General features: G+C 35.8%; 1 protein-coding gene across 7 annotated transcripts in view; it reads left to right on the forward strand.

Moving 5' to 3' along the window:
• Positions 1–23883, forward strand: part of BBS9 (Bardet-Biedl syndrome 9) — a 305135-nt gene that overhangs the window by 121933 nt on the left and 159319 nt on the right. For 6 of the 7 annotated variants that reach the window (XM_054817041.1, XM_054817040.1, XM_054817044.1 and 3 more), the window contains one exon: positions 14470–14652. In XM_054817041.1, the coding sequence (XP_054673016.1) occupies positions 14470–14652 (183 nt within the window). Of the gene's footprint in view, positions 1–14469; positions 14653–16494; positions 16518–23883 lie in introns of those variants that run through there. The other variant, XM_054817047.1, reaches the window with a different exon arrangement.

Consider the following 23883-nt stretch of genomic DNA (forward strand, 5'->3'; position numbering starts at 1 on the left):
TTATGGGTGATAGCAGGCTGAATATGTTTTATCCACATACAGAGAACAGCTATTTAAGAATAGAATTCTATATTAAGAATTGTATATATTTATTTATTTTATGCATATATTATTATATATAGTTATCTGATTAAGAATTAGAATTATATATTGGAGGAAATGTATTTTACTAGCTCGTTTACATTTTGCATTTGATTTTTTTCTCATGTAAAATCTCAGTTATGCTGAAGTCTGTGACAAAGCTTCCTTTGACTTAATGAAAATTTCTGGCTTTATTAATCTAGAGTCAATTTTATTTTTTAGAATTGGTCAATATTTAATTTTTTACAGATTTACTGTAAAACAACTGTGGGATTTTAGATGTGTGGGGAAAAAAGTAAGTTTGACCTACATATACTCTATTTAAGAAATGTACTTAAAAATAATTAATTAACATTAATTAATTAATTCAGGACATACTAGAAAAGATGACCGCAGGATACAATGATACCCTTTTCCCCAACTCGTGGTTCATTTTACCGTAATGTTAACTCCATCAGTGAGACTTTCTGAAGCAATAACTTTGTAATGAACATACAAACCTTTTTGTGTGTAACGCGACACATAAGCAGTGCTGTGACCCTCAGTTACCAGGGACATGGGATGTGTATTCTAAACTGTAGGTTTTAAGTCTTACTTGTTAATAGTTTTCTTTATTATAGCATAGATACATATTGTAGTCGAGTCTACAATGTAGAGTATTCTGTTTCACAACTTGCTAGCTCTGTGAGTTCAACATACTGTTGCCTGTGATAAACCTTCAGATTCAAATAGAATGATCATTTTTACAGTATTCAAAAATCATCTGCCTCCATCACAAAATGGTGTTTACCTGTAGCTTTTTTAATACTAGGAATATGTCTTATCTATGGCACAGAAAATGGAAAACGACTTAAAATAATATGGTATGGTGTTTACTTGCTGTCCTTGTTCATATGTCAGTTGAAGTAGTGGAATTTTGTTTTATGTGGATGGATCCCCAAGGGTCCAGACAACAACTCTTGCATCGATCCTTCCTTAAACATGATGCTTTAACCACCTGATCCCCAAATAAAGGATACTTGTTTGCTTTGAGTTTATGTTGATCACTTTTAAATGGTATTTTACGTTTTAAATGGAAGTATGTGGTATGTAGACTTAAGTTGTAATGACTTGTTTCAATGGGAAAAGAAATATTTTTAACAGTTTCTAGGTAAAGTTTTAGTTTACTTATAGGCAGAATTATTTAACTTTTGAGCTGTATAGATCATGAATCCAAAACCAAGTGTACTAAAATTCTGTTCTTGAGGGAACTAAAATGTCTGTGGTTAACTTAGATTGGACCACTTTCTTGGCTGCTTTTGCGGATTTAAAACATATTGCTATTCACAGTAAGGAAAAGTGTTTGAAATTTTGTGTCTTTAATATTGTGCTACTATATAGAAGAAAAAGTTGTGGTGAATACCAGTATGTAATATGCTTTGAACTTTTCACTTATTTCTATTCTCCTTTTTTAATTTACCCTGAGCATTATGCTTTTGCTGTCAGATGAAGACCTGACTCTGAGAATTCATGCCTTGATGTGTACACACCTCAGAAGACACTGACTGTCCTTCAGGGTTATGTTGAAGAGAAGTGAATAAAGGGAGGAAGGGTACGCTTCTGTAGTCATTTATGGGAGACAGATTGTCCCAGTCAAACAGGAGTTGTGGAAAATGGAACCTAACTATATCGTGAATAGCTTTGTGTTTGATCCTAAGGAATTATTTGAGGCATGTCTCCGATGTCCAGAACAGGACGGCTGGTAAGTGGTGTGATGTAGTCATTGCTCTGTTCTCTTGCCTTAAGTGGCTGTTACAGCCTTAGAGTAGTGCCAAATGACCTGACAGCCCTGGGCACAGCTTTATTTTTTACTACAGAATCAAGCAACGATAGCTGCTTTCTTGATGCATAATTTTGAAGAAGAGTGAGATTTTCAGAAACATGTAACTTAAGGATGCAGGTTATTAATGTATTTTTGAAACCACTTCACCTACCGTGGCTCTTTATGGTGGCAGTTCAGTCATTCTACTGAGATGAGGAATGCTAATCAAGCAAGTGACGTGCAGACTGTAATGTACAGTTGCTATAAAGCGGTAGTTAAAGCTTTGTCAACTGGGGTTACCCTTGTCTGTGATGTGAGAAAGAACCCGTGCCTTTAACTGAAAGACTTCCCCGTAGAAAGTGACGGTAATATCTCCAAATGGTAGTGAAAGGCTGGAAATGCCCCTCGTGTAGAATTAACGAAGTGTGTCTGTATAGGAAATTACCAATACAAAAATTACAAAATTGGTTACTATGCGTTGTTAATTTGTAAATATAAAAAATTCACACAAGATCCTTCAATGCTCAGTACAGTGTTAAGTTACTGTTTTTCAGAAATCTCCCGTGAATTCAGTACTTCAATTTTAATGGAAATCTGAAAAAATCATTCTGATTACATGAAATGGGCTGTTCTTTATATTTTGCTTTTGTCTTGAAATATTGTGAACACTGGGGAAAATTGCCATTCACAAACAAGTGTGTTGCAAAAATTTTACTGTTAGCTAAAGATCATCCGTGCATGTCTCTTGAATAGGTGGGGTTTGCTTTGTTATGCTGTGGATGAGCGAGATTCATGAAAGTGGTTTTCATCGAGAGAAGTTAGAATTCCTTTGTAGTCAATGGAGAGAAAGAAGGGTCTTCTGGAGTCAAAGGCACTGAAAGTTAGATACCTTCTATTGTTGAAAAAAAAGGCAACGTTACCTCCATAGTTTATAGAGGAAATTAAGGGAAAACAGCCACCTCATCTGAGAATTTGTCTTTGTGGCTCTCTCTTTGTTTTAAACAACTATGTTCTTGTATTTGCTCCAAAAGAAAAGAAGGCTGCATATTTTCCTGCTTCATAGTTTCTTTGCTCTGTGAGGGTAGCAGTATTCCAGTTCCTTTCACGGTAAGCTTTGCAATGAAGTTATTTCCGTTGGGAAATGATTTTTCCTTTATATTTTCCCCTAGGAATTTTCCATTTAGAAAAGAACATAATGTTTGGTTCATATTCTCATTGCACAGCGGGTTTTCTTTAGTACTTCTTCCCACAGGAATGGTGCTCAGTAATTCTCTCCAGTCCTATCATTTAACAACATGCCAGCTGTCTGCTTTCTTATATGATTGATGGAGCTCAGTAAGTTAGTTCTACACCTGATATGAGGTTTTATCTATTTTTATATATTTTCATCATTAACTTTTGACAAGTGGCTCAGTGTCACTCTGAGAGCATTGCTTACGTGGAACCTGTTTATGCAGTCTCAGTTCAGCTGTGTGCACCTGCAATGTGAAACTCAAATGCCATCCTTCTCTGCGGGCTCCTAAGCAGATTCCAAGGCATTTTTGGTAGCAGTGGAGGCAAGCACTGGAGATGGTTCTGAAAAAGGTATGAATATGAAATATTTGTGAATATGAGAGAAAGTAGAGAAATGTTTTTCCTTAGGTTCCTACCATTTTATTCATGTTAAATTCTGCCATCATTCATAAAAATGCTTTTTTTCAGATACTGAAGGAAGAGATGGTTCCTACTCTTTCAGAGGATGTAACTGGATAATTTAGGTCATGTTTCTGAGCTCCACCAACTTGAAACATCAAAGTGAATTTGTTCTGATATTTGGCCAACTTAATTAGTCATCCTTCTAGACAAAACGTTTATCTGGATTTTTGGTCTGCAGTGTGGCTAGAATGTACGCTACCCAGATGTGTTTTCCTAACTTTGATGCAATAGAATAAAGGAAACATAAATACCCTTTTGAATACATCTTGTTATGACCAGTAATGGTTGAAACTAAGTTAAAACTATTAGATTTGACTGAACCAGAGCATGAACTTCAGCTGTATTACATCAGGGGAACAAAGCAAGTGTTTAAATTGAGGGGGTTTTTTTGAAAGGAAAATCTTTTCTTATCAGAAAGTCTATCTCAGCCAAAATCAGTAAGAGCATTTGTTACTAATTTAGTGGGGTGTGTTTGCATGTGGTTATATATTAGCATTGAAAAATGAGCTCTTTCCTGCCCTACATAATTGAGGGTGTGATTTGTTAATCTAAATATTATGCAGTAGAACTCTCCATAAACTTCTGCTCAGACAATGAGGAGATTTTTCTAGATTTAAAACAGAGAAAGAGACAGGGTTAATTATCACATTTCAGCCACTGAAGCATACCTGACACGTGCTATCTCTTTTTTCTGCTCCCCTACTTCTAGCAGCCCCAGTAGGAATGTTAGTCTAGGTCAGCAGGACTTGAAAAAGACCTTGCACATCTTGTCCCATCTCCTCTGTGGACTCAGCTGCCTGTTAGAATAAAGGAGAAATCAATTAATGAGATGTTTGCACAGAAGGCTGCAATATAAATGCAGTAATTCTTGTGCGTTTGGTAGACTGTTTAACATTTTTTTTTTTTTTTCCTTCATGGAAAAAAATGGCTTTCTTCTAGGAAGTAGAGTTGCATTGAACTTTGAATCTTTCTGGGTGTACCTCCAAAGCCTTTTTGAAGGTGAGAGACGTTCCCTCTTTAACTCTAGGTTGGTCTGAACTGTCTTGCTTTTCTGTCAGCATACAAGGGTACACAGATAGTAAGGCTTGGTCAAAAATGTGTTTACCTCAAAAGTTGGCAAGTTGTCACACAGCTCTACTTTAAGTAGAGAATTGGTGCTAAACATATTGGAAGGAGTTTCTTTAATCTGTTTGTTAGCTCTTTTATGTTTTCATTTATTTTAAGGAAAACAACAACACTGTGGGACATGAGTGGAGTTAGCAGTTGGCCTACTGAAAGTAGGGAAAAAGTCATATTTCCAAAGACATGGGTGAAGGACTATACTGCCAGTTTTGAACTGTTTTTTCATGACATTTCTCGAAGGCTGAGAGATATATAAGTGCATCATTAAATAATATATTTTGAAATTGTTAGAAAGCCATATAGCTTCGGATATATTTAAAAGTGCAGCAGAACAACATAGAATGTTATCATTAATAATAAAGCTATAAATATGTATATACATGTATCATGTTGACATTTACTTTATTGGACACCAATCCATAGCCTATGGTGAGACATACTTTCTCAGAATAATCCTATGATAAAATAATTTTTGCACACTGAAATAATTACTAGTTTTGCAGCTCATTTTTAACATCAGATGAACCAGTTTGGGGGATGAACACTTGCTTATTTTTGTTTTATTTTGTGATTTCTGCTAAGGTCAAACTCCTAGGTTTAACTGGCAGAATGCACTGCCTGAGTTTATTGTGTGGCTAGGGCAGGTGTATGTGTAAAGACGACTGCACCTGATTTTGTTCCTATGGGCTTTGTGCTTGTGAATTAGCAGCATGTTTCAGGTGGGATTTTTTAATTTGTCATTTTGAGAGAAGAGAGTTAGAAGGTGTAGTTCCAGGTGTGCAGAAGAATGAGCATCATTGGCCATTATCTGCAGCACAACAAATTCGGTGACCTAAAAATAGATGTTCTTTTGATCACCACCTTAAGAGTTGTCATTGAATACACTGTAATGTTAGTGCAGGTGGTTCCTTTTTTGTTTTCTTTCTTTTTCTATAGATGGAGGGTCCCAGGCAGGGATATGATAAGCTCTTTGCTTCTTCCATATTGGGTTAAGTCCACCTGTTGTGTGACTTGGCAGTAGGATATTTTTCATCTATCAATACCTGTCTTGCTCCCATAAAATGAAATCTACATCACTGAAAATAATCACACCTATGTGGCAATAACTGTTGGCATAGAAGTTGAATCTCATATGAATTAGAATGCAGCTCAAGTTCGTAAAAGTTATTTGCTGGGTATTGTTGTGGAGCAAGCATTATTGTCATCTGTGCTGTACTTCATCTGTGGAGGAACACAAGAGTCCACTTTGTCTGAAACTTACTCTTGCGGCATCTTGCATGAACAAGGAATTTTTACTTTCACTAAACGACTTTCTTGAAACCATCTTTTTGTGCTAGTAAAATCTGGTGAAGTCCAATCTCTTTGCTGAATTCTCTTCAAGTTTTACAGACTGTGGTTTTGACTGAGTTTTATAAAACCTGCATTTCATCCTGATGTTACTTTTTGTTTTGAAACGGTTATGTCTCTTTCAGAACAAAATATAGAAGAAATTATGGAAAACTTGTAACTCAAAGACAAGGTATTCAAGCAAGCAATTTGTATGTTTTGCAACCTTTGCACTTTGACTTGAGAAGCCCGTTTTATTTCCAAATGTACTGGCACATGTTCTCAAGATTTTACTAATAATAGAGAAATTCTCTGAAGTGTCTCAAAATAGAAAAGTAATTTTGATGAGGCATGTCCTGAAATTAGTGTTGTAGTTAAGTTTGAGCTTCTAATTAGCCTGCCATCCATTTTCTTTGATTGCTATGTTTAGAATTTGTTTCCAGAGTGTATTCTTTTAATTTAATCATTTTGAATCTAACTGTTACTCTCAGACACTATGTTAGCAACCACAATGTTTTCTAATCACTTAAAATTCTATATGCTAGCCAGCCTGAATGGGGAGTTCTGGAAATTTCCTCAGGTGGTTCAGTATAAAGCAGAAGTGCTAAAATCGCAAGTGGGATTGGATGGGCAAGTTGGAAAAATATCTATATTATGTATTAATTGGATTTGTTTTTATTAACCTTTTCAAGATGTATTTGTTACCATGTTTATTGTTTGTCATTATTATAATAAAATACAAACATGCAATGGGCCTAATTTAGGAGATGTGTTTCACTGTGTACTTTCTGGGAAGCAATGATTTGTGGATTTATTCTAGATTTCTAAAAGTGCACTCATCACCTGATATCTAACATGCCGCAAATGTTTTTTTCACCACTAGGTGCATATGACTAATCACACTGAGAGTAGTGCTCTTTAATAGGATGAAATCCTGCCTTGACTGAATCAATGCAACATTCCCATGGGAGTTAGTAAATCCTTGATTTTACCCATTGAGCTTCACTGTACATAAATGTTTGCAGAAGTAAGATTTAATGGGTCTCTCTTGATTTCCTGGCCATCTGTAGATCCCATTGGACTAAAATACAATTAGAGATTTGCAGGATTAGGCCCTTAATAGTTTTTTAAACTGTTTGTTTAGATTCACAGCTTATTTTAATACACAAAGCATGCAACTTCACTGTTTAAAATTTATTCCTTTGTCGTAAAATAATTTTTTTTGGTCATCATCTCATGATAAAATAGATTTGGTGATATAAAACAAGCTCTCCACCTCTCCGTCTCCATTAAGCTAATGTTTGGCTTGTTTTTTATGCGTTGCTGCCAGTTCAACCGCAGTTTCACAGTGAAACTCTGTCCTCAATACTCATTGACTATCAGAGATTCTGTGACATATCTATGTGTTATTTAGCACATCCCTATGCTTAAATAGAACTTTTGTTTTGAAGGGATAAGTAAAGGTTTCAGCGTAACTCACGGGCTTCTTGGGTTTTGTGTAATTTGTACCAGATGTTATTTCATTCAGATAGGCTACTAATTTTATAACTCTGCTTTTAAATTTGGATTTTATAATGTAGAACTTGCTTCTAAATATCATATGTATTTTGGAATATGCTTGTAGCTTTCCTTCAAGAATTTTCTTTTTTCCCCCCATCTTGGTATTTGTTGTACCAAATAAGAAGTCATTCACATGCAAAACTGACTGCAATGTTTACTTGTGGATAGACTATCAAGAGGAGGTGAAGTGTCAGGTATTGACCATATTAATTTATCTGGCTTCTCAAAAATGCTCAACCCCTTTAAAAAAAAATCAAGCAAGTGAAGTAAATTTATCAAATTAAAATAATAACTGTAATTCTTACCGCAGGTGGAAGAAATACCTGAGACAACAGGAATTCTTTTCTGTTACCATGGTTTTAAACCAGGAAGCTCAGATAATGATAGGCAGCAATATAAAACACTAAGATGTGTTTAAATAAAACTAGTACACTGGCAACAGTGATGCAAAGAAGCAGGTATTTGCCACTACGTTAAGTGTCTGCTAAGACAGAAAACAATTTCAACATTGATTTCTGCATATGACGAGCTGCATGTTTAGACTTAGGGGAATATGAATATACTTCCTTTAATTAGATCGAAACAAATTGTGATGTAGAGCTAACCAGGTCTTCTTCTTGCTTGAATTTTGCTGGCATAGTTTGTTTAAATATTTTGTCCAATCAAAATACAGATTTACTATGGATTAGGTTGACATTCATGTATCAGGGTTTTAATTTGGGTTTAAATGTATTAACAGTCAAGTGGTTTTAGTTAGTGCCTGGCATTCTGAACCCACTAAATATTTTGCAATAACCTTCAAAAAAACTTCCTAGTTAAAACAGTATAGTGGTATAGATAAAAGCTGAGGGAATAGAGACTCATGAAGACAAAGTAGTAGCCTCTTCTTATTGAGTGTTTTAAAGAGGAGTAATGAAAAGGGTAGAGATCTCTTTTTGTTTTCTTCTCCTTTTGAATTGTTCATTTTCATACTATTATGTCTGTGGATAGTTGCATTGGTAGTTATTTTATCCCAAAAGATGTCTTGTTAACATCATTGCCATCAGTTCTTAAAATGTAATAAAATAAGATGCAGTGTGACTCTCTGTGATAATAATCCACTATTGCCTGTACTTGATTTGTGGAGGTAAGACACAGGTTTGTTAGATGTGAAGTCTCAAAAGACTATTCTGAATTTAAACAGTACATGCATTTGGCTTTTGTAGAGTGTTTGAGTTGGTTGCCATTTTAATCTGTAACTTCTGATGTGCTTGTAGATAATACTGCTTTGTGACCTGTTACGGTCACAGGTGCAGTGGAGCTGTTAATGAGAATTCTGTCACGGAAATAACGTAGAAGAAAAAACTGCACAACTTCCCTTGCCTCCTTGAGTATGTTCTAGTTTCCAGAGGCACAGATCGCTATAGTAATTACTTGTGATGATTAATAATTTCATGTTCATCGAGTGAGGCAATTGCATTTCAGGAGGTAGCTGGTGCTGCATGAAGCATGGGTCATAGAGCTGCGACTTCTTTCATGTCTCTGCTGTCTTCTCAGATCGGAGGCATGTTGAGCTTTGCTTGAAAGTTGAGTATTTAGTGAATTGATGCTTTGTTGTCATCACAGTGGGCCTATGCCACAGTTTCAAGAGCCATGGTCATGGTTAGCACTAGCCGAGGCATTCTTATTACTAAGGTCAGATAATTGTGGCCTGAGGTACTTAATCCCAACATGCGCTCTTACGTGCCCGTTGCAGCACTGTGGAAACACTGCGGCATTTAGAAGTGCTCCCTTGCGCAAGTGACACGGTTATGCTTTCTGGTGATCGAGTGTTTGATAAAGATCGCTCTCTGACATGGATATCTTTGCCCGCATTCCATAAAGCTTTAGTCACCTGTCAAAAGCTGTGTGCACAATGGTTGTTGAGTGAGATGGTCTGCACAGGGAATCAGGCTGCTAATTACTGTTTTGTAGTGTTGTAAACTACTTTGAGAATTGCCTGTAAAAAAAGTTTACTCCCAGAATAAAGGATATTCAGGATTTTATTAAATTGATATTATCACTTATGTTGTCTTATCTGTTTTAAAGGTTTTCTTTGCTGTGTCTTAGCTTTTGTATGTGGCTGCATGCCATGTGTGCAAGGTAAACAAAGGGGCTTGTAAGGAAAAAAGCATTTGATTTTAAATGCTTACATGTTCTATATGAACTAGGGTGTGTGATGGAGACTTCTTAAAACCACAAGAAAAATATTCTGTTAGATCTTGTTATAGATTTAGCAACTGGGTTGTATTTTCTAAAATGAATGAATGTGGGAAAGGATGAAATGTCCTGTTGCAATAGGAATGAACAAGCAGTAATCCTAGCATTTCTCTAGCTAATTTTTTTCTGCTTTACATGCATTAAATTCCTGCTTTATGAAGATCTAATTTTGTTTAAAAATAGTCAGAAGGGGTAGGATCAATTAAGTACCTTGCAATAAATTATTCCATATTAAGCTAAGAATGATTGCCAGAAGAGACCTGTGAGTTTGTGATTACTGTTTTTGCTCCTATGGCTCATTTGAAACCAGGTATAAGGGTTTAGATTATGGATTAATTTACTGTGGAGTTGTTGTGGTTTAGCCCCAGTCGGTAACTAAGCACCACTCAGCCGATAGTTCACCCCTCCCTCCCCCAGTGGGATGGGGAGGAGAATGGAAAAAAAACAACTTGTGGGGTTGAGATAAAGACAGTTTCATAGGATACCAAAATAATAATAATAACCATGATGACCATCCCAAGTGATGGACAAATTCAGTTGCTCACCACCTGTGGAAAAAAAAAGACCCTGATGCCCAGTCTGTTTCTGAGGAGTGATCCCACCTCCCAGCTAGCGTCCCCAGTTATATAGGGAGCAGGACATTGTATGGCAGGGAATATCCCTTTGGCCAGTCTGGGTCAGCTGTCCTGGCTGTGCTCTCCCAGCTGCTTGTGCACCTGGCAGGGTGTGGGAAGCTGAAAAGTCCTTGACTTAGTGTAGATACTACAACTACCTAGCAACAACTAAAAACATCAGTGTTATTAACATTAATCCAAAACACGAGCACTGTACTGGCTACTAGAAAGAAAATTAACTCTATCCCAGCTGAAACCAGGGCAGAAATACGTAATAGTCTTGATAATTCATCATCACTGTGTTCATTTCAGAATAATTACATTTTTTATGTTATTTTTCATATTTTAACAAATTTTGCATATGAGACTTGCTCCTAAGTGCTATGGATGAATTGTAAAGAGATTCTGTATTCCTTAAATGCCAAACTTCTGCTGTCTTCAAACTTGATTTCTGCTAAAAGTGAAGATATTTCAAATTTACTAGAAGCTGAACCCAGTGTGATAGATCTAGGTGAGAATAAGACTAGTTGGCTAAAGTTTCACTAGTGGTGGACAGTTACGTTTTTCTTGGCTGTTTTTAAAAAAGAAAAACAAATTGTCAGTCATATTTCCTGTTCTCCATTTTAGACTATGGCATAAAACCTGTGAGAGTCTTCAGTCCCAATGGTGTTAGAGACTCCAAGAAAATATACTACCAACTCAAAAGAAAGCTTCTTGGAACTTCATACTCACTTCTTGCCCTTTACTTTTTCAAAGTTTTCTTCAACTTCCTGGCCAGCTAATAAGAAGGCATTTTGTATTTTTGGAATTATATTTGTATTTTTTTTGTATTATTGGAATAAACTGAGAGTGTGGTGTTCATTATTGCCCCAAGGAAACTTGTCTGAATATACAAGACTGGGTATGTTGCAAGCCTTTTTCAAGAGGGATTAGTAATTTTGAAGTTATTTCTGGATGTTTAACAATACCCTAAAAAAAAAAAAAAGCAAACAACTCTAAGTAAGCACTAATAGTGGAGAAATCCGATTGTTTTTAAAACTTGAATCACCATTACTTTACAGTTTTCAAATGTTTGACATCTTATAAGGTCTGCTTAGCAATGGAGAGAAATCTTTCTGCTTGAACACTTAAGGATGAAAACATGAGAAATACTCTGTGCGTGGAAATTACTGCAGTCAAATCCTGGTAGTAGTGCTGAGGGGTGAAGTTCTCAAGATTGTAAAAGTACTTCTGGATTTCAGCTCTACTTTTGCAACCGCAAATATAAAATTTAGTGAAAATCTTAAATATGATCTTAATTTTGAGAATAGTTCCTGCTTTTTTCTTGTTCCTGCTTTTTCCTTGCTTTGTGAAGGAGAAAGAAAAATGTTACATAGGCAATGATAGGCCTTACACAATGCAGTGGGACTTTTTACTTGATAGTTTCCAATTGGTGTAAAATGTTTGCATTTAAGCTGCACTTGAGACTGCCAGCTGCTTTCAAAATAGCTTATAGGCTTGGTCATTAGGTATTGTTTGGGAGTACTGGGATACTTGTTTTACATCTCTAGCCTAGGAAAAGCTGAGCATCTCCTTTGTTCATGGTTATAAAATGGAAAGAAAGCAAATTCTGAAATGAAGGATTTTTAAGGTAAAAGACCATGTCAGTTACTTCTCTTCATGCGATTTACGCTTCTGAGGTATACAGTACAGTGTAAGTTGAAATACAGCACAGGGTGAGAGACCACTTAGGAATTCGTTAATGACTCAGTCTAAAAGGTGCCTTTTACCTTCGTTGTGTAAGTGGGCTTCAGGTAGTTGTCACACAAGTGCAGCTGTGTTTGACTGCTTCTGCAGCAAAAGTGGTATTAGCTGAGCATTACCCATAACAGGATACAGCTAGCTTGCCTTTATTCCAAATTCCAAGAATTCTGAATTTATCCATTGTGCTATCCTATCCAGTAATGATATTACAGGAAGCATACTGATGCATGTCATCAGCATGTTAAATTCATCTTAGCATATTTTTCTTCCCCAAATTCTCAAATGCATATTGCACAGGAAAGGTGATTAGATATTTGAAGGCCCCTGTCAGACTGAGGAGAACTTGCCTACTGTTGTTGCTTGCCTCCTCAGAAAGATGAAGCTGTAGTGCATACAATTACTGGTTACAGTGGTCAGATGCAACTGATGTAAGTTACTACGTAGTCTTGCATTTGTCATGCAGCTTTGCCACCCATAACTCTGTGGAAATGTAACTGCAATAGGGAGCTCCACCTTGTGCAGAACATGAGGTATGAAGAACATAAGGGCTTTGGTCTGAGCAAAGTGAATGTGGACACGATTATATCAGGTGACATGTGTGATACTGTTACTCTCATCTAACCAAAGTATCTCATGTTAGTTTTTGCTATTTGGGATTCGTTTCTCACTTCTCCTTCGCATGGTTAGCTGGGCTTTTTTGGTTTGTTTTGTTACTTGGCTCTGATTTATGTAGTGTTTGGACTCATGAGTGTCCTGTGGGTTCTCCATTTTATTTGGAAACATTGCATTTTAAAACCTAAAACAAAAGCTATCAACACGTTTTGTTTGAAATGTTTTGTATTTATAGTTCCCTAAAATTCTGTTTTCTTTATCTTCCCAGTCACATGGGAGCTTGGAGGGAACACACACACATCTTTAATGCCAGCGTTGCAGATTAAAAATAGTTTTCCCCCACCAAATGCTAACAGCTGGTTGGCTTTGTTTCCCTGCTGGGGATGCATCGTATAGTATTTTCCTTTTCCTGCTGTTGCCAGATGTTAATGGATCAAGCTCTGCAAGTTTTACTCTGTAAATTCTGTTGTAATACTAATTACACTTTAACTGCATTTTTGTGAAGCTTTTCACAACTCCAGTCAAGCACCTATTAGCCCGTTTTGCAGATAAATAAACAGAAGGAGAAAGTGGTTGGGGGGTGTGTGTGCTTTGTGTTGATTTAAATGACAATGAAGCTAATCAGCGCTCCTGTAAGACAAGTATTATTCAGGCAACATGAATGAAGATGTAGCGGCATTCATGAGGACAAGTCTTGCAAGTTGTGCTCCCCCAGGATCAACCCCTAACTTTTGTTCCTTTCCTTTAGTTGAAGTAAGTCAGTGCAAATACCATGGAAAATCTTTTGTTGTCATATTGAAATAATAGCAATTGCATATTGAAATCACTGTCATCTTCACTTTTCACCAGTGATGGAAAATGTCTAAACATTGTATTTCAAGAAAGAAGGCATTTATAGCAATATTTTCCAAAATACCAATTTTTGTAATGCTGTGAGTGGACAATATTATATACAATGACAATTATTTCTGAATGGAGAATATCATATAATAGCTTTTCTGGTTTTCCCCATCTTGAAGTACTCAGCAAAACAATCTTACCATCTTACAAGAAGTGAATCTGCCACTTTATTTTCTTTTGAAAATTATTTCATAATGTCTGGCAGTTAAAGTGGTATTGCCTTCATATAAATGATCCATAATGTTTGCATTTTTGACATAAAAGCTGAAGCAACTAGTGCAAAACATGGAGAGACCTGAGAGTTAATAAAATAATAGATGGTAGTTATGTTCCTGTGGAAATTATTAAATACTTCATTTTTAATTGCATAAAATCAATGTATTGTTTTTGATGAATACAATAGGCTTGCTGGCCATATACGGATTAGTGTCTTGTGTGATATAAACCTGAAAGTTAGTTTGTTATCATGTATTATGTGATATGATGGGGTTCAATTTCAGGAATGCCTTAAGAATATGCTCTAAACAGAATCCTTTCTACATTGATTCTACTAGATAGATTAATCCTGTTGCCATATGGACTTGAAATTGCCTTGCGTATGCAAAAGAAATATCTAGATAAATAATAACTCATTTAATACTCTGCGGTTTACTTTTATGAAAAACAGAATTCCTCAGGATCTTCTAAAGGAAAACAAGAGTGTGCAAAAGGTAATTTCAGTGTTGAGTGTTCATGGATGGTAAAATTATACTTAACAGAAGTTTGTAATTTTTGCAGGTAATAGCTCTAGCAGATGCAGCAGAAGAAAATCAAGCCAACATGTTCCAGGCATTCACAAAGTTGAAGAGTGCCACCCATTTGGTGATTATGCTGATTAGTCTGTGGCAGAAGCTCAGCACTGATCAAGTTGCTGTTCTGGAAGCTACATTTTTGCCGTTAGCAGAAGATACACAAGAGCTGGTAAGAATCTGTAAGAACTACTCAAAAAATACTCACTGATAGAGCTTTAAGCACTTAAATGTACATATTTCCCCATGTCCTTTGTTGAAGACTGGCCTTTGAAGTGATTTAGTAGCCTTATGAAGTAGGTGTTTGATGCAAACTACATTGATTTCACAGGAAAGTGGGAAAGTAGGAGTGGATGATAGAATGTTTCATTACAAGATATGGATACTACCAGTTAACTTCCGCTTAATCCTTCGTTATCAAGTAGGAGTGTCTCACATAAGTTTAACTGCTTCTGTCCAGTTGTTAGCACAAACATAATAGCCCCAATTTTTTTTAAGAATCTAATATAAATGCTATATAATATAGATACATGTGTACTCACGTGCACACATTCCAGTCTAACTGTAAAATATAGACATGTACACACAGTAATACGGTATGTTTAATCTATTAAGCATTTGCCATACTTTGTCTTCAGTGTTTGCACTTTGGTTTTATATGATGGTTGAAAGTTGTACAAAGAAAATGCTGTGAAGAGATTATCTACTTGTATTCTCCAAACCATGCTCTAGATAGTCCTGCATTGTGTAGATATCTTGCATAATTCTGCTGTGATTTAGTGTGACTATGTGAGACTGTGCAAAATTTGGAGAACGGTCTGTAAAGACAGACAATGCTGTATTTTATCCTCGCCTAAGGTCCCCAGCTAACCACTGTTTTAGTTGAATTAAGGAATGTTCTAAACCTAAACCAACTAGACTTGATCTCCCGTTAGCTTCAAGTCCAGCCTTTTTACTGGGTTCTAGAGTAAAGTACATAAAGATAGCGTGCCACAGTTAGAAGAGAAATAAACTCTGACATTAATACGTCTCAACAGTTTCTCTTAGATATCTGAACTGTAAAGTATACTGCATAACCTTTCACAAATAACTATTATAGAATAAAAAATAAGGATTATCCAAGTACACATTGATTCTAATTTTCATGCTCTGCACAGGGTTTTTGCAATGTGCGGTGAATCCAGGTTTTGGTACGTACCTGGAACACTTAGAATAGTTTGTGGCCATTTAGAAAGCTTGTGCTGGGTTCCAAATGAGTCTGGGATCATTTCCGCCTGGAGGCGGGGGCGCAGAAGGTGTTTTGGCATTTTACATGATATTGACCCATAGCAGGCAAAGCAAAACAGTTTTGTTGAGATTTGTTTTGGCTTTTTTTCCTCATTTAAACTTGAAAAATCAAGCTGCACAAATGAGGAATATGCATTCCCATGAATGAAGTTGAAAAAAAGTTCATATGAATCTCATGAAAGCCCAAACAACCGTTTTTGCATGATTCATTTTTATTTTGCCATCAGGAATTGCATTGCTTTGACATATGTTTTGATAAAAGATGGTGAAATATGTTGCCTAACCTGTAATACAGGGTATCACTTCAGTATATAGCTTGGTGTGGTTTTGATATTGTAGTTAACAATATTGCATGTTAAAACTGTAAGACCTCACATAAATATTATAGGGATGTACATCCTGCAGAGCAGCCAGGATGAAAAATGTAAACCAACAAAAACTGGAGGTGGAAATGGAAATGAAACCTTTACAAAATACTGAAATACGTGCTATGTTGAAGTTGTTATGGTACCACAGAAATCTGAATGTAATTTAAGGAGAAGTTGAGGCAAGGAAGGGGGAAATCTTCTGACATACCAATGATATTTACAGACAGAAGCTCCTAGCTAGCATTCAGGTTTCCTTGCAAGCAGTTGAGTGGAACGCTAGTGAAAGAAAGTACTCTGAAGAATTTTTATTTATTCTTCAAACAATTCTGCACAATGGTTTGTTGTATTTTTATTTGAAGGGAATGTGTTAGAAGACAGTTTGGATGCAGTCTACATCTCCAGAACATTTTCTGCCTCGTGAGCATTAAACTGTGGAAGTGTTTTTTTTTAATAAAAGGGAAATGTTTAGAATATACTGTTACCATAAAAAGAAATGCTTCTCTGACCATAACATCAACATTATTCTCATACATGCCATTCCATTTAAAACAGATTGCATCTTGTTTTCTAGACCTGGCAATCACTCCAGTTAGATATTTAGCAAATACAGAAGTGGTATTTTGTGTTCCCATTGTCACCAATTTTTTCTCAGACTGGTAAATGGTTTCTTTTGCTGCAAACTTTTGTCTAAGAACATGTAAAATTCATTTTTGCTTGTCTACAAAGATATGGCAGAAGTAATACTGCAAACTTGCATGTATTCTGGGAATAATAGGTATTTGGCATCATATTTTATTTCCAGCAGTAAACTTCTAACTAGCACCTAAATAGTATTCCTTTGATTAAACTGACTAAATGGATTGCTCTTGTTTAGCATTGGAAATACGACAGTCCCCTTTTTCAATGATTCTTTCGTGAATTCTGCACAGAAGTATAACGCCAGAAATTGAATGAGATCTCCCAGATCTCCACTTTTGACCAGTGGGATAAATGAACTGATCCTTCTGCTCGTGAAACCATTAAGAGTTTTGTCCCAATGTACTTCATTACTGTGGGACTAAAATTAAACTCATATTCAAAATATAGAAATACATATCATAAGTATTTCAGAGCATAGTGTTACAGCTCCATGCAAACTATATTTTAAAATGTATACTGGTTTTGAGTCCTTTGTTTTGCTATCTGTTGAAATACATGGTGGAAGACTATTTCAGAGTGCTTTCGGAAACAAAAGAATCGATGATCACTGTAATAATATTAATGATGTATCAGAGATTTTATTACGCAATTCACTTTTTTCAGGAGAGTTGGTGACTGTTCTGCAAGACTAGCATATTTGTTGTTAGCTTATGACAGGAAGTGATGACAATTTGATATGCTATAAAGTCTGAAAAATGAAAAAAAGCAACAAACATTTTAAGGGATGTTTTTCAGTGGTTATACTTTACCAAGCTAAGTTATCTGCATGAAAAAAGATATTTGAGAAATGCTCTGGTTTTGGTAAAGCTTGTGTTTACAGTAGGAAATTCTTTTGGGAAAGGAGGGAATTTGTTGAGGCTAATTTAAAGGGTTCAAAGGGTTCATGCTACACAGGATAGTTTTGATATAATGGTTGCACGGTCTCTGGATTGACTGATGGCTCATATGTCTGATCTATTAATATTTTATTTGTCTAAGATATTACAAAGGGAAAAAATGTCTGTCACTACTAACATTCTACCTTTAGGACTGATGGAGGGCCCTCAGCAGTATCGCTAGCCATCAATAGTAACTTTACTGAGGGATAATTATTTTCATAGTTCTCATGATGGTACCAAATAATGATATATGGGTGCTTCATTGTTCAGAATCATCCCTTTCTTGTTAGAGTCAATTTTGTCATTCTACAGTTAATAGTAACAGCTATATACTGACGTTGAGGAAGTACATTTTCATCTCCTTTTATTTATGTTCGGAATTGTACCAACCAAGTAAATGTCTATATTCAATCTTAATTTCTTACTGAAGTTATAATTTGGAAGAAAAATATGCCTGAGGGTAAAATGCATATTTTTAAGTGAATCTATGATCTAGTGTAATTAACTTAAGTTAGCAACTATAAATTTACTGCTTTACAGTGTTGACTAGATAAAGCAGAAAAATATACTTTAAGGCATTGATGAAGAAGAGATGGTGTCAGAAGAAAATCATGAAGTGCCTGGTAAGAGTCATAGGAGTTACTATCAAAAGTGACTGTGCTTTCTGTAAGAAGATGATCTGAATGTAAATCACCAAAAAAAGAAAAGATCAGTCACTTGGGAAAGACTAGATATCCTGCTAGGTTTTATGCATGATAGCAGATGGGTTTTACTGAGTAGAGTAGAAAATACCCTTTAGTGGAAAGAATCCTTTACTGAGTGAAAATTCTCAAGATTAAAGATAAGGTTATTTCTGTAATTCCAGGAAGCTTAATCCTGTCAAGACTGACAGTAGCCAACTTTTTCTTTCTTCCATTAAGGTTTAGTACCATTGAAGCTTTGAGCTAATAATTACATCTTTGGTGAAAGTAACTTTTATGAGCCCTAATTCTTAGAATTTATTGGAATTTGTCACTTTTCACTAATTCTTGTAATTAGTTAGAGTATAATCCAACCTAGGTCTTAATACATCTGGAATAAGGTTTTTTGTATCTTATATTTTCACCACTTTTTGAATGTAAAGCTCCACCTGTGTAAAAGACTGAAATATTTTAAAATAGGCTGAAATATTTTATGTTTGATTGTTTGCCATAGGCCAGTACAAATTATCTTTTGGTATTTTGTAAAAATTTTTGAAATTTCTTAAAAGCAAAAAAACCCCAAACCCCAACAAACCAACAAAACACCAAAACCACCACAAGGCAGTGGGCGGTGACACGTCATAACTTGGAACCAGTTTTCCATGCAGTTGTATTCTTTATTTCTGTGAACAGACAAGTTTATAGCAGATACGTTATTTCCCTCCCCCACTTCTTTTTAGAAACAAGATGGATAATACAGCCCAAAGTAAGTAATTTTAGAGAGCATATGAAATTTGTTGCCTTTTTTCCAGCTGGGAGAAATACTTTACATTGTCAATGACATTGACTATCTTTTTTCAAAAATCAAACTTAGTAACCAAGTCTTCCTCCTATTCGAATCAAGGCCATGCAACAGAACCATTCAGGAAGACTCTTCTGGTACAGTCAAGCATCTAAGTCCAGTAGAAGTGGGGAAAAAAAAGCTAGTGGGTTTTAAAGCTTTAATCAACAAAATAAAAGCAAGGAACTTGAAGCTTTTCCTAGTAAAACCCCATCATTTTTCAGTAAAAAAAGGTCAGCCTCAGTTCGAAGTTTAGTTTTGGTTCAGGGCAGTGTAAGATTGTTAAGTGAGGGAAAGAAGAAGGTGAAGGAATGAGATTCCCGCTCCTCCCTGGGCAGGGAAGGTCCAGTATGAGGGAGAGAGGTTAAAAATAGGGTAGTGGTGCCTGGATTCTGTCAGTGTCCTTTGCTTAGGCATGGATATGTCACCCAGCTGGAGAATAAGAGAAGCAAGAGCATGGCTCAATTACCAGCCTTCTTTGATTTTATGTTTTGATATGGAAGTCAAATTCTTTTGCTCAGCGCTCTGCCTGCTGACCTGCTTTCAAGAGGACTAGAGTACACCAGAGACAGCTAGGGTAGGTGGAGAAAAACACATGGTTGTAAAGCATCTAAGTTACTGCAAATTGATGGGTACCCATTTCTACTTTACTTTTTTTTTTGTGATCCCTTAAAAGCAGGGTTTCAAACTTATTGATTACTTGTCAATTTTATAATGTCTAGAAATGAAAGATCAAATGTTTGTGGTAAGTAATTTAGGGGAAAGAGGGAAGTTGAGGAGCGAGGTGGTGGTCTTACCACTACTTTAAGTACTATTACAGTTCCTTTAAATATTTGTGAATCATTCTCTTCCTGTAGTTAATTTTATTTACAGAGAAGACAGTGGGTTATGGCAAACACAGCAAGTTGGAGGCAAGTTACACCACTATCTAGTGATCTTCATCTGTAGCTAAATTCATGTGATTCTTCACAGTGAATTCTGTGGGTAGAAAAGAAAAATGCTAATGTTTCGTTGGTCTGAGAAAAAAAGACTTAATGTCATCTGTTTAAACTGTTTGTGTATTAATGAAAGTCTGTAATATATATTTATCTGATGCTTCCCACTTGAAAAGACTGGCAGAAGAACTACGCCCAATTGTATTTTCAATGTTTTTTGTAATTTGCAGTTTTTGCAGTGACTGGTAAGAAAGGGACATAAGATTTTTATTTTTTTAAAAGGCTCACTTCTGGTGGTTGATAATAGAACTGCTTTTCAAAAAAGAAAGCCTTCTCTTTCTTCCAGATGACATAAAATTAGTTTAAACAAAATTATGCAGAAACAGGTTTTGGTGTGCACTATGAATTGTAAAAGTTCTAAGGACAGGAAGAATCCTGTTCTTGTCTTGTTCAATTGTATTCCCTGGAACTTGTATCAAGCTTGGAACAAACGTTCAACCTTGATATAGACCTTATGCTAATGGAGAATCTGACATATCCGCTGATTAGATGTATTTTTAAAAAAAGTTTCGAGAATTAAATTTGTATTTAACTTCAGCTATTGCCTTATTTATTCTGTCAGTATTAGAGATACTGAAGTTAATCTTTAGTGGGCTCTGCTGTGAGCAGAAGCCTACTCAGGGATCTTATTTTTTGGTCTAAATTAGTCAAGGCAGAACTGTGTTCTGCTGTGATTAGTTTGCCTCTGGCATATATTACCTCCTTTAAAACTAACTTGGATATCCTACAAAGTATTGCAGTTGTCCCAAGAGACATACCCTTTGTTTGATAGATTAAATAAGCTTCTGTTATCAGACATCTTTCTCTACGTAATATCGTAATGGGGACCTCTAAACTTTCTCTTTGTTAGGGTAGTGTAATCTATCTAGTTCATGTACAAAGACAAGCTAAAATATTTTAGTGTAGTAGTAATTACTGAATATGTGCTGCATACCAGGAGTTCAGATCAGTTGTCATCTAAACTGCTTAACGACAAGAGTGATGCATGACAGTGATTATGGCGATGCTGTTCACCAAAAGGTCTTAACACTCAATATACATCAGTGACTCTTTCTTTTGGGTGGTTTCTTTTAAAGAAGCCGATTGTCAGTGGAGAATTCCTTTGGTATTGTGTCCTGACTGAAAGATGTGTAGACTCTTGCTATGTATTGAAAAGTATTGTACTAGTGTTTTAGAAATATTATGTGATTTATGATTGTAAAATTCCACTAGAATTAGTTATATACTGAAAAAACTTAGCAGTTTCAGCATCATTAGTCTATGCTAATAGACATGCAAGTCCAGTTTGCCACTAGCCTCATTGTCCTCACCTGTGCATTTTGGGAGAATAGAAATTCCACAATTTGAAGCAGCAGAGCTGAGTTTAAAGTTAGTCGTTAGTAGATCTAAAGAACTGTGAGAAATTAAATGGGAAATGAACTTTTTGTCAAGTTGTGGTTTTTTTCAGAGCTAAAATAATTGAGTGGGCATGATTCCATATTTCTCAGCTTTTGGTAACACAAACTCATTTGTCAGGCTTTCGTAGCATCTTATATTGGTAACCTAAAGAAGGATATTGTAGTAAGAGAAGAAGAGTTCCTCCCCAAGTGTAACACTGATAGGAAAATAAAATGTGGGTTGAAATGCAGTGAGATGTCTCAAGAAGCTTTTCTTAGCATATGTTTTCTCTACTTTTTTTTCTCCAGACCAAGTATAACAAAGTCTGATTCCTATTCTCTGTATCAAAAATTATCTTGCTGACCGTCATTGAAGTTATAGACCTCACGTATGGCAGGCGTGCTGTTGGATGTATAGCATTCTTCAGCAAGATTCATGACTCCTGATGTGTTTGCATGCCTGCAGACGGCTTTGACAGCATCTGCAAAACCCAAACAGCACCTCAGTTTTCCTAGCTAACTGGTGAAAAGTTCTTGAGCAAAAGAAAGATGAAGTGTTAGATGATTTCATGGCTAAAAAGCAAAACAAGAGACCTCTGAAGCTGGCAACAAAGAAGCCAAACCACTCTGTTCATGCAGACTACACAAGAGTTTCTTTCATCAGTTCCCAGAAAGGGATCGATGGTTGTAAGAAGTCAAGTTAAAAAGAAAATTAAGGTGACAAAAACCCCTCAAAAATTCATAATTCAGGAATGGCTTCTACAGAAACCCATGATGTGTGTGAACTTTCACGATTCCAGGCAGGATGTATTTGTATTACAAAAACAAGCATTACTAGAGGAGCAACTGTACAATCAGATAGTTAGAATTTATCTGTTGAAAAACATCCCATCTTCTCTGCCTCTCACCCACTCTGCCTTAAAGATCGTCATAATTTTCACTGTTGTCCAGAAATAAAACAATAAAACCCCAGGTATTAGGACACACTCTGTATTGCTCTGATTTTGAGATACAACAGAATTTGAAAGAGAAGTTGGGCAATATAGATACATTATTTGTCAAGAAGAAAACTACTCATCTAATTCTAGCCTAATTCTGACCTAATTCTAACCTAATTTTGAAAGTCTTTCTGTGCAAATGAAGAACATTCAACCCTGAAGGATGCAGCCCATGTGGAAATATGGCTACAGTAATCAGAGATTAATTAAATTTTAATGGAAGAGCTAATAAAACCACCATCTATAGTCATCCTGATTTATCATGTTTTGGTGAAGCATGCATTTTCCTGAGGGCAAATTACTAAACCCCAAAGCATGGAAGAGTTAGGCAGCTGTGGAAATATTATGACCATGATCCCCACCTGGAGGAGTTCTGCTTTCTTGCAGGTGATACACTCTAACTGTGTTATCAGTTGTTTTGTTAATACAGGAAATCCTACAACTGCTAATAATCATAATTTGTTTCTGTGAGCAGGACTTTCTTCTGAATTGGACTTTAAAATATATTAAAATCTTGAATGATAGAGGTCATCATCATGATGGAATGCAGCTTTCAGAACCTTTGTTTAGTAATGCTCAATTTGCTAGTTTCCTGAAACACCCACTGCTTTAATACTGCTCTTCTACATTATGATTTTTCCAGAAGATCCTTGGTAAAATATTACTTTAGGAGTACCATTCCTGAAAGACAAATACTGCATATTCTATAAGATAGTTTTAAAAACACTATTTTGATTTCTAAGCCATATGCATTTTCAGCTTTCCTTCCATACCTCAAGACAGAGAAGGAGGTTTTGGCAAATCTTGATTTAAATCCTCCAAAAACTATTAGGCTTATATTTAGTGCAGAAGTGTTCAGTGGTTTGTGAATTGTGCTTCAGAGGACAAAAATACCAGAGAAAGAATAAACTTTTAAATGCCAAGTGTACTTTTCAGGAAAGAATCTGTCATGTAGATTTCTCTCAGGTGAAGTTGCCATGGGATATCAATATATGTTTAATAGCAGGACTCAAAATGTGAAGTTCTTGTAGAGAGTTGTTTATGCTGCTGGAGTTTCTGCTAAATAAATATTTCTACATTCAACACATAAAGTTGCTGTTTCTGTTGTCACTGGCAATTACAGCATAGCTGTGCAGAAATGACAAGTGTCTGTGACAGACTTCTTTTTTAAAAAAAATGATTCACAAAGGATTTTTTCTAAAGCTAATATTTGCAATTTACTACCTCAAAATGTGAAATATTAATATTTGAATTACGTGCTCTGAAGTAGCTTGAAAATAG

Source organism: Grus americana, chromosome 2 (assembly GCF_028858705.1).
Source record: "Grus americana isolate bGruAme1 chromosome 2, bGruAme1.mat, whole genome shotgun sequence".
Taxonomy (NCBI): Eukaryota; Metazoa; Chordata; class Aves; order Gruiformes; family Gruidae; genus Grus; species Grus americana.